Source organism: Leucopleurus acutus (assembly GCF_964270905.1).
Source record: "Leucopleurus acutus genome assembly, chromosome: 3".
In the NCBI taxonomy this organism is placed as follows: Eukaryota; Metazoa; Chordata; class Mammalia; order Artiodactyla; family Delphinidae; genus Leucopleurus; species Leucopleurus acutus.
In genome coordinates, this window is record NC_139145.1 from 68,985,166 (window position 1) to 68,999,812 (window position 14,647).

Here is a 14,647-nt window from a genome sequence, read left to right on the forward strand (position 1 = left end):
GGGAGGGGTTCATGAAGATGACAAAGGAAACATTATTCTCTAAACAAATCTTCTTGTACATACATTGTTAGATGAAAGAAGAGGAAGAAAGAAGGCAATAAACTGTTTCCATATGCAAATTTGTGACTGTAAGGATATTACATCCTTCATTTTTTCAATAAAGAACAATGGTGGTAATTTCATCCTTTAGGAACTTAGGAAAGTAAATAATTGAAATATATTATGTAGCATCCTTCAAAACAGTCTAAAATTCTAGTAAGTTGTATTTAGCTTTCCTTCCCCATCCTCCAATTCCTAGAAAATATTTTAAGTAAAAAACATACATTTCTTGGTTTAAACCAAATCATTTATCAACTCTTGGATCTTTGTTAATATAAATGTAAATACAGATGATAGTAGAGAAAAGGAGAAGAAAGAAAACAGGCTGCTTTTAATTTGGAAAATGCTGTCTATAAATAGTAGATAAATCCCTATCCTCAAAATCATTTTGAATTGGGACTTCCCTGGTGGTCCAGTGGTAAAGAATCCACCTTACAATGCAGGGGACACAGGTTCGATCCCTGGTCAGGGAACTAAGATCCCATATGCCGTGAGGCAACTAAGTCCACGGGCCACAACTACTGAGCTCACGCGCCTCAATGAGAGAGCCTGCGTGCCACAAACTACAGAGCCCATGCGCCTTGGAGCCTACGTGCCACAACTAGTTAGAGAAAACCCGCACGCCACAACTAGACAGAAGCCCATGAGCCGCAGCGAAGAGCCCATGCGCCGCAACTAAAGACCCGACGCGGCCAAAAATAAATTAAATAAATAAATAAAATCTCTTAAAAAAATCATTTTGAGTCATAGAATTCTGGTCAGCACCTTCTCGGACTTAATTATATACTCTTAGATGAACTAGTTATACACCTAAATTAACATCACTAGAGTGTAACACATTACAAAATTCTCAGCTTTGTTTCTTGGTTTGCCATGTGCTAAGCTAGCAGTGTTTAGCGCGAGGTTGCAAGCATCCAAATATTTTATCCCTACAGCCCTCAACTGCAGAGTGTTGGAAGCTATTGTCATGATGGCTCCTACAACAGCTGGAACAGACGGATAGTTGAAGAAGCCCATATGGCCTGAGGAACTGAGAAGTTCATTAGTTATTTCAATACACAAAGCATTACAGAACCACTAAGAGAATATCATTAGCACAATTATAGGGAAATAAAACATTTACGTTTAATGAGTAATTAAAATTGTGATTGCTGAAAAAATAAGTTTGTTTTAGAGAACTAAAGAATGCAATTTATCCTCATAAATATCAGAAGAAAAAAATAGTAGAAAAATATTTAGGACACCAGATTATAAAAATGAACAGATTTTATATTGCTAATGAAGAACTAAGTAAGACAAATGGGTTGTGTGATGTGTGAAGACATGTGGCTGAATATTTGGTTATCTCTATTTATTACTGCTTTTGTGTTACAGGGATGATGGAAATTATTGCTGGTGCAGAGTTTTATGACTCAAGCAATAAATTACTCAGCATAATACCATGAGGCTTGCCCAATATACATACATTATTGTGCTTTTGTGTATAATTTAAAAATAATACAAATCCAAATTCTGACGCTCCATATAAGCTCACAGAAAACACATTTGGCAGTCTGTAAACAACTGACTGATATTCACAGAAGTTCTCTTTCAAGGAACCATTTTCTTACTGATTATATCTAGTGATAAAATATTTCTAGTCCTTTTTTATTATTTGGGACTTAATTTGTACATTTTTCTTTTTCTCATTAAAGAAATCACAAAAGTAATATGACTACATGCTGTACATTTTTCTTTTTCTCATTAAAGAAATCACAGAAGTAATATGACTATATGCTTATGTCAAACAATCCAGAAATGTCAGGAGAAAAGTTATATTCACCCTCACTTCCCATTGCTTTATTCCATCCATCAATTCCACATCCCTCCCAAGAGTCAACTGCTAATTATAGTTTGGCGTTTATATTTTCAAACCATTTTCTATGAGTTTAAAAATATATACTCTGTGTGTATACTCACATCTGTATGCAAATTGTTTTTTCCCTAACTCTCAAATGGTATCATATAAAGTATCAGTTTTTTCTGACATGTCTCTATATTAACTATCATGTCTTGTAGATGTTTTCAGTTTAATACATATATATTTACCTCATTCTGTTAACAGCTACACTGGAACCATTCCTCTCCTGATGAATATTTTTGTTGTACCTCATTTCTCACCACAGCAAGTTGCATCCTGACATAAGCATGTGTGGGCGTGTGTTTGTGTGTGTACATGCACACGTGCCTATCTTTTTGCACAGGTGTAAGTATTTACTTAGGACAAAATTCTAGAAGTGGAATTGCTGGATTTCCATTTCTGTCCATTTTTCAAATTGATGTGCTTTTAAACTAGCCCTCTACATAACTTAATTTTTTTCACTAAGTAATTCACCCCAAGTAATCTTTATGTTGTTGATTGTTTTCAAATGTAATAAAAATTCATGTTCTTCAGAGGCAAGTTTTCTGATCTTACATCTAATGAGTAAAGTAATAACTGTTCTACTTTCCCTTCACAGAATAAAAATTAGAAAATTATGTAAACTATTGAATGGTTATCTTTTGATTAAATTAACTGTAATTACAAGTTTATATGGGATCTAATGCCTTAATATTCTTCAAAAGAAAATTAATTTTCAACAGCAATTGAAATGATCTGGAAATGTGTACTAATACATTTCCATAGCCTTATGAAACACATTAGATTAAACAACTTAGACAGCCAAATGTTTACTAATCCCCCAGAATATTTTATTTATGATGCTTGAAATGACAAGGGAAAACTATACCTGGTGGCTCTCCTAAGACAATATTTTATACTTTAAAGGATTCATTAGCTGAGTTTTACTATTTATGATTTATTTGTGAATCTTTTACTTATGTGTAATTTAATAGTAAAATATTCCATTTTTGTTAAAGTAATACATACATCCAACTCTCCACATTGTCATAATCAACAATAAAAAATTATTGCATTGGTATTTTAAAAACTCATGGATTTGCAAAAATATAAGTGTTAAAATTGAAAATAGAGGAAATGCTGAAACTTTATATATACTGAAAGTATTACACTGGTGTTAAGAAAGATACATATGTAACTGGCAGAAGAAAATGTCTTACCAGTTACACTCATAAGTAGTAAGGAGAAAATGCAAGTTTCTTAAGTTTCACTTAATATTCTTATTAATTTCAGGCAGCACCAATGACTTACCTTACCAGTGTCACAATCAGTTCCATCCATTGGTGGATCTAGTTTGGTTCTGCATTCTTTTTCCCCTTCTACCTTGCACCACAACCCTGTGCAAATAACATGCTGAAAACAAGGGTATAATAACTAATAAGGGGAAGGCATCACATTTTTGAGGTTAAGTCAATAAGGTTTGAGAGAGCTCTTTTAACAGAACATCAGAAATGATTTGAAGAAAAATATACTTTAGGTACTTCTAATATTAAACGTATAATTGAAATAGTGTATGGCTTATTTATAGTGATGAGAAGACTGATAAAAATAGAAAATCTGTTTCATAAATTTAACTATTTTAAAATTTCTTTAAATAAAACACATGTGATTACACAAGATTAAGTAGCTACAGCAGAAAACTGTAAGCTAAAAATCATTATTTATACCATTATATGAACCAGGCTAGAAAAATTAAAGTAATGAGCTTATGGTATGAATTTAGTGCCTCCTATCCTAAAGCCTGTCCTCACTTATGCTTTGCTGTATGCCGACAAGCCATGTTAGTACTTCATTATTTTATCACATAGCCTTGGCCCCTGATGTAATACAGAGACTCTCAGTGGGCATATTTCCCTTGTTATCAGTCATTTTTACCTCAGTATGAATAAGTTCTAGGTATCCAGAATACAGTTAACTTTTTCTAGGGAAAAGTTGAGGGAACAAACAAAAAATAGTGAAATAAAACAGCATAAACACAACACTGAAAGAAGAGAACTCTATACTTGTGGCCACCCAGAGACAGATAAAGAGGCAAAACTACCACATTCTTAAGGACTTTCTATTTCTATAGGATAGCTGAAGTTTTTAGATACAAGCATGTTATTAACAAATTACACAGAAATATCAAACCCATGCGGCATACTTAAAGCGACTGGAGTAATCTATCTTGAAGATGATAGTGTGACTACCTATCCAGATATTTGGAGTAAAGGCTGGAAGAAAGCAGGTTGATAAGGACAGAACAAGTAAGTGTTGATGTGAAAGACAGTCTTGAAAGGGTGAGAAGACCAGTCAGATGGGAGGAGGCATATAAGGGTAGGGAGTAGGGGACAAGATTTTAAAGACAGAAAAACCAGATCCTGAATGCCAGGACTCCATATTTGGAGGGAAAAAGAAATCATTCAGCAGTTGACCAGCAGGTTGATAAGATAAAAAGGTTATTTTAGGGGGTTTACTCTGGCCTTGGTGTTCAAAACAAACTGAAAATCACTGTAAAGTTAAAATTAACTTACGACTCAAATCTACTAAATACTTTGGGAATCATAAATTTAAACTAAGATTTCAAGCCAGTCTATTACAACTCTCCGAATTTGTTACAACTCCCCAAATATTATTTTCCTATTCTTTCTTTATTTAAAAATTTAGATTTCTGAAATGTTTGTAAGTTCTTGAAAATTCAATAGTCTATGGCAGGAGTGTGATATATTCTATTTACACTATTTTATGTGCTGTGACAGATAGTTTTTCTGCTTCAAAATATTTCATACAAATATATCTTATTGTATTTAGGATATGATTTAGCTTAATTTCTTTGCTTTCATTTCACATATCATTTACCAAAAATTCATCCAGGAACTAATTTTAAAGAATGCCTAAATGAAATAGCTTCTCTGCAATATTTTAGACTCTTGAAAATAAGCAGAGAGGTTAATTGTTTATTGTGTCCTTTTGTGGACACATTTATATTTGAATTAATAGATATCTAACCTGAGAATTTTAGTTCCTAAAAGTTTTTATTTTTTTCTCCAAGACATTCTTGTTAATGATATTTTATAATTATGGGGTCAAATGCTGAATTTTCCACCAAAGAAGAATTTTGCTTTACTAATATTCAGTAAGGGTTAGTTGTGCTATAACATGAATTATTTTAGTCAAGTTCATTAGTTAACCAATGCATATCGAACTAAAAAGCAAATCTTGTCTATGTTGTAGTTTTAAAATCATACTTGCTTGTTGAACACTGTGGTGGTCTAAATTCTGACCTTCCACCATTATCTGCTATTCAAAACAGCAGGTACTCTAACTGATTCTCACTTGAGGCACTGAGAGCATAAAAGCAAACCTGGCAGCTTTTCAAGATAAGCACAGTCATACAGAATATATCTCTCATAGAGGAGATCTCTTTACCCTTTATGTTCTACAGTTCTGGGAGTCTTTTGGTAAGTAAATTAGAGCCTCATTCTGAAAGATAGCTCAGATTCAGGATTCAAACCAAACTGTAAAAAAGTAAAGCAATAAAATAGTGAAGAAATGGAATGGACTGTTTTCTCCTTGAGAAGTGCAACATCTCAGATGTGTGATGTTAGAGCTATGTAATACCAAGCCCTTTCTTAAGAGGAGCAGGACTGGGTATTTTGTTAGAACCAAACACTCTGTATGTTACACAGGCCAGAGTCAAATCTTCTTTTCAACTTAATTACTGAAATCACTTACTATGTCAACTAAGAAAAGAACTTCAAAACTTAAAATGCTGTGTACAGGAATCCAGGACAGAAATGTACAACTCAGCATTCCTTGTAAACTAATAAAAATAACACAACATTCCTTTTTTATTCCTCTATAATAAGAAATGACCCTTAAAAGCATATATAAATTTGGATGTTTATCTCAAGAAGCCTTTTAAAAAGTTTATATGAAAAAAAATATTTTCAATGGAAAAATTTAAATGGACATGGATTAACTGTCCATGTATAGATATCATAAAATTTATCTTCAAAGACAACCTGTGTCCATGTCTTTCTTTATAGCAAATAGTTCCATTAAGATGTTTTGAATTTTCTGTTAAAATAAAAAAATCTTAAGTGCATATACATGGAAGTAGCAATTAAATCTCAGACATGTAACTCCTTGTTCATCCATAAATTATCTTTCAAACTACAATCTCAATAATGTAACATTTGATTGCAAGTGTAATTCAGTATGGAATAATATTTTCAAAAACAATCTTTTCTATCACAGAACAGCTTGGTATTATTAAGGATGGAAGAGGAAAAAAGTAAGGGAGAGAGAAAGAGAGGTATTAAAGAAATAGAATACGAAGACTCAAAAGAAATTTAAAAAACTGAAATCTAGTTTTTTATGAATAACTAATAAAATTGAAAATCAAGAAAAAAAGAGAAGGCAAAAATAAACACGATTAGGAATAAAAAATGAAGGCATAACTACAGATGACATAAAGTTTAAACAGAAGTAGGAAGACATTATGAACAACTTTATGCCAAAAAACTTTAGAATGAATATGAAATGGAAAAATATTTTTAAAAAATTTACAAAAAACTTGCTAAGGGCTTCCCTGGTGGCGCAGTGGTTAAGAGTCTGCCTGCAGATGCAGGGGACACGGGTTCGTGCCCCGGTCCGGGAAGATCCCACATGCCACGGAGCGGCTAGGCCCGTGAGCCATGGCCGCTGAACCTGCACGTCCGGAGCCTCCGCAACGGGAGAGGCCACAACAGTGAGACGCACGCTTACCGCAAAAAAAAAAAACAAAACAAAACAAAAAAACCCCAAAAAAACTTGCTAAAATGGACCTAAGAAGAAATAGAAAAGCTGAAACTATTGCCTAACCATAGAATAATTAAAAGTGACTGTTAAAAATCTTCCCACAAAGAACACATCTGACCCAAAAACTTAAATTGTCAATTTACATAAACTGTCTAGAGAACAGAAAAAGAAGCAATATTCCTAAACACACTTTATAATACTCAAACCAGAGAGGAGTTTTAAAAGAAAATGAAAATAGTGATCAACCTCATTTACAAACTTAGATTTAAATATTCTACACAATTTTTAACAGACGGAATCCAGCAATCCATGAAAAAAGGTAGTGTACCATCATGATCATGTTGAGTTTTTCTTGGAATGCAAGGCTACTATAATATTAGAGATTTGATTAACATAATCAAGCACATCAAAAACTTCAAACTCTATGATTTTTGTATCTCTAGATACAAAGCTTGTGACACAATTCAACATCCATTCATTTAAAAAAAGTCAGCAAACTAACCACTGAGAACACATCTTCAAAATTAATGGACCTCTGGACATCTATAAAAATCTACAGCAAACATCGTTAAAACGCCATGAAATGCTGAAAGTTTCCTTTTAAGATTAGGAAAATAGCAAAGATGGCATCTTGGCACAAACATAAAAAATGTGAATACATGATGTATTCATAGTGGTAAGAGGAAAAAAATAACTGTCAATCTAGAGTCCTGAACTCAGCTAAAATTTTATTCAAGACTGAAGGTTAAATAAAGACTCTTTCAAGGAAACAAAAACTGAGTGTTTACCACCAAAAACTGAGTGTTTACCACCAAGTTCCCAAAAGGAACTTCTAAATTGTGTATTTCAAGAAGAATATGACCTCATAGGAAAGGGCTGAAAAGCACTTGTGATCAAAGAACCTGACAAAAGTGAGGATAAATCTAAATAAACATTGATTACATAAAGCAATAATAATTGGACTTTAGCCATTATTATTAACCTTTTTAATGGGAAGAAATACTAAAAATCTAGCACATTTACATCTCAAAAACTTTATCCCTTAGCAGAAACGATTTGACCACTGACAGTTAAATATTTAAATTTGACGTCTTCTCTTTTACCTCCTTCACTCCATATACTTTATGACTGCTAGAGGTAGGTGTTGAGTAACAGACATGGGAAGAAAAATGTAGTCTATGCATAGCCAACAAATGAAGCAGCACGCTGCAAAGGATCCCTCAATAGAACACATCTTAGAGTGTTAAAGAAAATCAAGGAGTACGAAGAAATTTAGAGAAAGGAGAACTGTCAATACCTAGTTAATGAAGCCCCAAAGAAAAGAAAAAAAAGTGGGAAGGAACTATTTGAAATATTTGAAAGAAAAATGATCCAGAATTTCCTTGTGTGAAAGAGAAATATATTCCTCTTCTGGAATGGTGGAATAAGTTCCCAGAAGACCAACCCTCTGGCAGCTAACAACCATAAACTGTGGAACAAATGCAAAAAACAACTTCCTGGTGGTTCTGGAACATGAACAAAGGCAGGTAAATTGTTTAGGGGAGCTGACTGGCATAAGTTGAATTCACCATCTTTGTGGCTTTGACCTGATAGTGGTTTGTGGTCATGGTATGACACAATGGCTAAAGCAACATATGCCATTTTTTAGACTCATGAAGACAGAAACTGATGTAGTCAAAGCTGCCAAAACCTGAAGGGACAATCCCAAAAGGAAGAGAGTCAGAGAAGTTTAGGTCTTTAGGTGGCACCTGTACCATACATGCAAGGGACACACCCCAAACAGCCCAGATAAGGAAAGAGTGAGCTGATCCAACATATGAGGTGCTATCCACAGTAGGCAAGATAGTTTCCAGTTTGAGTCTAACAAACTTAATTCCCTGTGAAAACAAAAACCAAAACACTATTTGGAGGAATATAACAGAATCCAGAGTATCTGCTGCAACAGGGGTCAGCTAACTCTTTCTGTAAAGTGCCAAATAGTATACAGTTTAGGCTTGTGGGCCACACAATCTCTGTTGCAACTATTCATCACTGTCATTGTAGTTTGAAGGCAGCCAAAGAGAACATGTGAAGAAGTGGGGATGACTGTGTGCTAGTAAAACTTTATTTACAAAAATAGGCAGCCAGTCCCTACTCCATTGTTTGCAAAAAATTAATGTATTAATATATAATATGTTAATGTATTAATATTGTAGAATAAAAACATATGTGTACACAAATAATCATTCACAAATCTTCTGAGTAGGCTTACTCATAATAGCTAACATCCCAGATGTCTACTAAGAGGTGAATTGATAAACAAAACAGTATATACCAGTAGAATACTATGTATCAAGAAAAAAGAACTAATTACTCATACACATAAAAAGATACAAAGAATGTCTGACTTTTGAATACAGAGGAAAATTTGGTTTCTCCAATGTAAAGCAGGAGAGGAGAAGAAGAGTAAAAAGTAGAGCATAGGGCTTCCCTGGTGGCGCAGTGGTTGAGAGTCCGCCTGCTGATGAAGGGGACACGGGTTCGTGCCCCAGTCCGGGAGGATCCCACATGCCGTGGAGTGGCTAGGCCCATGAGCCATGGCTGCTGAGCCTGTGCGTCCGGAGCCTGTGCTCCGCAATGGGAGAGGCCACAACAGTGAGAGGCCCACGTACCACACACAAAAAAAATAATAAAGTAGAGCATAAATAAGAAACACAAACACAAAATAAGCTGACTATAAAAATCCTAAAAAACATTAATTTAAATCAATGTAAAAAATGTTAAACTAGCTGATGAAAATACCAAAAAATGGTTACATTGGTTTAAACAGAAAAATATAAAATCTAGCAATTGCTCTTCTCTAGTAAACATACCCATCTATCCATACCCATATTTGTATTTATGTTTTATTGGAAAGGTTGAAGATAAAGATGTGACAAATATTAGCCAGGATAATGGTTTTAATGCCAGAGAAAACAGATTTTAAGACACAAGTCATAAAAAATGCAGAAGAGAAAAACAGATCAACAGATGAAAAATCATAAATATGTATGCACCTATAATATAATTCAACATTATATAAGGTAATAGCTGACAGAAATACAGGGAAAAATAAATAAATCAGTAGTTTGAGTGGGATATTTTAACACGTCTGTCAGTTACTAATGGATCAATCAAACCAAATAAGCAAACAGATATTTTGAATAATAATATACTTCATCTATAGTGACAGATAATGAACTTCAAAAACCACACATTCTTCAGCTGAAGACCTAAATACACATTTCTCCAAAGAAGATATACAGATGGCCAACAGGCACATGAAAAGATGCTTAATAGCTAATTAGTAGAGAAATGCAAATCAAAACTACAATGAGGTATCACCTCACACCGGTCAGAATGGCCATCATCAAAAAGTCTACAAATAATAAATGGTGGAGAGGGTGTGGAGAAAAAGGAACCCTCTTACACTGTTGGTGAGAATGTAACTTGGTGTAGCCACTATGGAAAACAGTATGGAGGTTCCTTAAAAAACTAAAAATATAGAGTTACCATATGATCCAGAAATCCCATTCCTGGGCATATATCCGGAAAAAACTCTAATTTGAAAAGTTACATGCACCCCAATGTTCATAGCAGTACTATTTACAATAGCCAGGACATGGAAGCAACCTGAATATCAATTGACAGATGACTGGATGTAGAAGATGTGGTGTGTGTATGTGTGTGCACGCGTTTGTGTATATATACATATATAAATATAAATATATATATATATGATGGAATATTATTCAGCCATAAAAAAGAATGAAATAATGTCATTTGTGGCAACATGGATGGACCTACAGACTATCATATTAAGTGAAGTAAGTCAGACAGAGAAAGATAAATATCATATGACATCACTCATGTGTGGAATCTAAAAAAATGATACAAATGAACTTATTTACAAAACAGAAAGAAAACAAACTTATGTTTACCAAAGGGGAAAGAGGGGAAGGGATAAATTGGGAGTTTGGGTTTAATGGATACACACTACTCCATATGAAATAGAGAAACAACAAGGACCTACTGTATAGCACAGGGAACTATATTCAATATCTTTCAATAACTATAATGGAAAGGAATCTGAAAAAGAATATATATATATATACATACACACACAAAAAAAACCAAAACAAAAACAGCACAACTTAATTGGAGAACTCGATGGATTCAACCACTTCAAAATTTTAAAATGACATTGTATAAAAAGTTAACACACAATGACATACTTTAAGGAAGTGTCACCTAGAATATAGAATATAGAAAGAACTCCTGCAAATCAGCAAGAAAAACAGAAAGTTTAAAAAATGGGCAAAATGTAAATAGGCAATTTACAAAGATAGAGACCTAAAACATAAAAGCCCACGTCATTAAGAAGGCGTGAAAAAAAATTAGTCCTAAGGAAAAAAATTAAGGAGCTAGATTATCTAGACAAATAACGTGCCATCAAACTCATGTGCTCACACACCGTGTAGGACTAAAGCTCAAAGAATAGGATGAAGCTTTGATTAGATGGCAAAACAGGCAGACTCAATTCCTGGTAGCTTTAACCCACCATAACTTTATTGATCTTATAGGAAGAAAGGACAATAAAAATCTTCAACTTCACCAATCTTAACAACATGATTTATCAATGATACTGTATTAGTTGCCCAAACAACTACTTTCCATCAAGGGATATTTCATGCTTTTTTAGTCCTAACTCCTATTGCCTCTGGAATTTCACAATGCCAAATCACAGAGACGCAATATTCTAGAATTCTTCATAAGGTACTCATTTCAATGCCAGCGTGTTCATTAGATCAAATGAGAGATTTTAGAAGTCCTACATACTTTGATATATTAAGTCGATATAAGAGAAATGTAAAACTGGAACTTTACGTGGTACTTTCACTTTAAGTCATCATATGATTCAATTACACTAGAAAGTTTTCGATACAATATAATATGTATGCAACTTACATTGTGCCTAGTCCAAAACCAAAGGCAGAAACTTAAGTTTCCTGGAGGTCTTCATTTTCTTTTTTTTTTAAGCAAACTTCCTTCTCATTCAAATAATGTAACTCTCAAGCAGCCACTTCTTATTGGTTCTAAGGAAACATCCATACCTCTGTATTCTTAGCCAGGCTAAGTAATTTCAGGCAGCTATTAAGATAACTTGATGCAGTTGTAGCTGGCTCAGCCACAAGATGCCAGATGGCCTAGAGGCACCAAATGCTTAGGACTCAGGAATAAGGTCATGCGAGAAGTTAGCATATTCATACAGAAGAGTGAGCAATTATTGCTGAGGGTCGAGATGTTTCACAAACATCTCTACAGCTATGCCTTTAAACATTTTGCAGATGTAAGCTGCTATCCTAAGGGTAAATTTATATCATTAATTAGATCAGCATGTACATAATGTTGGAGTCCCTAGTGCTTGTATATAACCATTTGTCAGTAAGAATGGAAGAGCAATATCTAATTCAAATACTATGGGCCAACTACCATTGTCTCATATTGTACCAGAAACACACACGTTGAAAAGTTGCTGCAAATCCTTACTCCATGCAGCTCAACACTTATTTATAACTGAATGGTGATATAAGATGGACATACGGATGCCTGATTAACTCATGTGTAAGCTGTGAAACATAAGCTACATACCCTTATAGGTTGTTATTTATGGAGCCATTGAATTAATATTTTAGACGGTTATCTTCATATTTTCTGGACATATTATATATCTAAGAATCAACTATTTCTATGAGTAAAATTTTAGAGTTATTATTCCATCATTCAGTTGATTCACTTATTAATTTAACAAATACTTATTGAGCACTCTTTTAGGTGCCAGAGGTACAGTGATAAAAAGGACTGACAACTCTTTTGATGTTATGGAGCTTGCCTTCTAGGAGGTTCGTTTTGTATAAAGTCTAGATGACAGACTGGTAGATATGGCGACTTCACGTGTATCCCCTTGAAAGTGTACGTGAGTGGCTTAACGCGCTGAACTATTCTATCTTCTACACTTATAACTACTTCCCCTTATATTTTTAATTTCTACTTCCTTACCCTCAGGTGTTCAGGGATGTCAAGAAAGCATCAAGTAATAGTGTCCCAAACCCAGCAGGCAAAACATAGCAATTGCATATTCTCAGACTTCATTTTACTCCCCTTGTCTTCAGCTTTTGGAATTTCTAATCATTTCCACTTTGAAAAATGTCTTCATTTAGCCTCCAAGATCTTACTTTCTCTTGGTTCGATTCCTACCAATAGACTTCTTCAGAGTTTTAATTGTTGCTTCCTCCTTATTTTCCTAACCTCTAAATATTGTAGTGATTAAGTTCTCACTCTTTGAATTTTTCCTCTTCTAACTCATTTCCTAGTGTCATCATTTAATATCATGTCTTCAGTATCTCCTACTTGTTGAGGACTTCCAGATAGATATCTATTCTGGACCTACAAACATCTCTAGTTGGATGTCCAATGGACATCTTAAACTTAAAATATGAACCTAACTCCATGCCAGTGCATTTGCTTTCTGTTTCTTCTTGCTACATTTTTCCCAAGATAAATGCATGGCTGGCTACCTAACTTCCTTCAGATTTCTAAACAAATGTCACTTGCTTTAGGAAGCCTTCCCAGATCATCCTGTATAAAATAGCACCATTCCTACCCTCCCATCCCTGGTTGTATTCCCTGTCTTTGTTACCTGAACTTATACTTCTCCAAAACACTTACTACTAACTGACATATTATATATGTATGTACTTATTGTCTGTTTCCCCAGCTAAAATTAAGCACCATGAAGCTGGGGGTTACTTCCTACTGTGTTATTAGTACACAGAACAGCACCTGGAAAGTAGCTGGAACTCAATAAATATTTATCAAATCAGTGACTGAATTTTTAAATAATCTCTTCTGTGGCTCTATCTACCTATTTACCTACCTACCTACCTACCTACCTACCTACCTAATTTCTATGCTTTGCAAGCTGCACTGATTTGGGATGGAAATGATGATTTTTCAAGGTGGCATCAGAATGCTGTTTTGGATTTTAGAATGAAAGAAGTCCAGCCTCTTAGCCCTAAGAGACTTCGAAAGATAACATGGCTCCATTTCTTGTTCTATAGAGTGTGGCTTACAAAGAAAAAGAGTTTTGACTAAGGTTACACAACTAATGAGAGGCAGAACCACTGTTAGAGCCCAGGCTTCATGCCTTTCCAGCCAGTGCTCTCCAACCAAACCCCTATTAGGAGGCATTGCTTCTCCTTGGCTGCCCACAGCAGCCCAATCCTTTCTGGCATTAATTTAAAATTGTCCTTAATGAAGATTACACACAGATAGAACTAGAGAAAAATCTGGTTTTATGAATAAAAATGTCACATACAGATAATTTCAGGAGAAAAAAGGAGAACATTTCTGGATACTTAAGACCTAAAACTTAATTCTGTCTGTACAAAATGCCTAGTTTAAAACAAGGCAACAATCTAGGATATTAAGAAACGGATTTAATATCCCCTAACAAATAGTTATACTTTCAGAGGTGGAGAAAAAATCCATGCAGGTAGGTTAGTGAGAAACAACCATATAAATAGAGCAAATAGTCTAAAAAAGTTTAAAAAATCAATTAAAATATTTCTTGACCCTGATGGTGTAGGTGCTGTAAGGGATAAAGCAAATTCAGTCTAAACACAGGATCTGACCTAAGGTTTTTCCCACACAAAGACACAAAGTAAAGAAGTTTGGATTCCATAAGAAGCAGTAGAGCACAGTGGTTACATATACTCTATTCTTTGGATTTGCATCTAACACTCCCTC

General features: G+C 34.3%; 1 protein-coding gene across 1 annotated transcript in view; it reads right to left on the reverse strand.

Annotated features, from left to right (window-relative positions):
- The window catches only part of ADAMTS19 (ADAM metallopeptidase with thrombospondin type 1 motif 19), a gene marked incomplete at its 5' end in the record, with an annotated part of 286,853 nt that overhangs the window by 110,997 nt on the left and 161,209 nt on the right, over positions 1-14,647 (reverse strand). Inside the window, one exon of the mRNA XM_082836295.1 lies at positions 3,290-3,391. Within this exon, the coding sequence (XP_082692421.1) occupies positions 3,290-3,391 (102 nt within the window). The remainder of the gene's footprint in view (positions 1-3,289; positions 3,392-14,647) is intronic.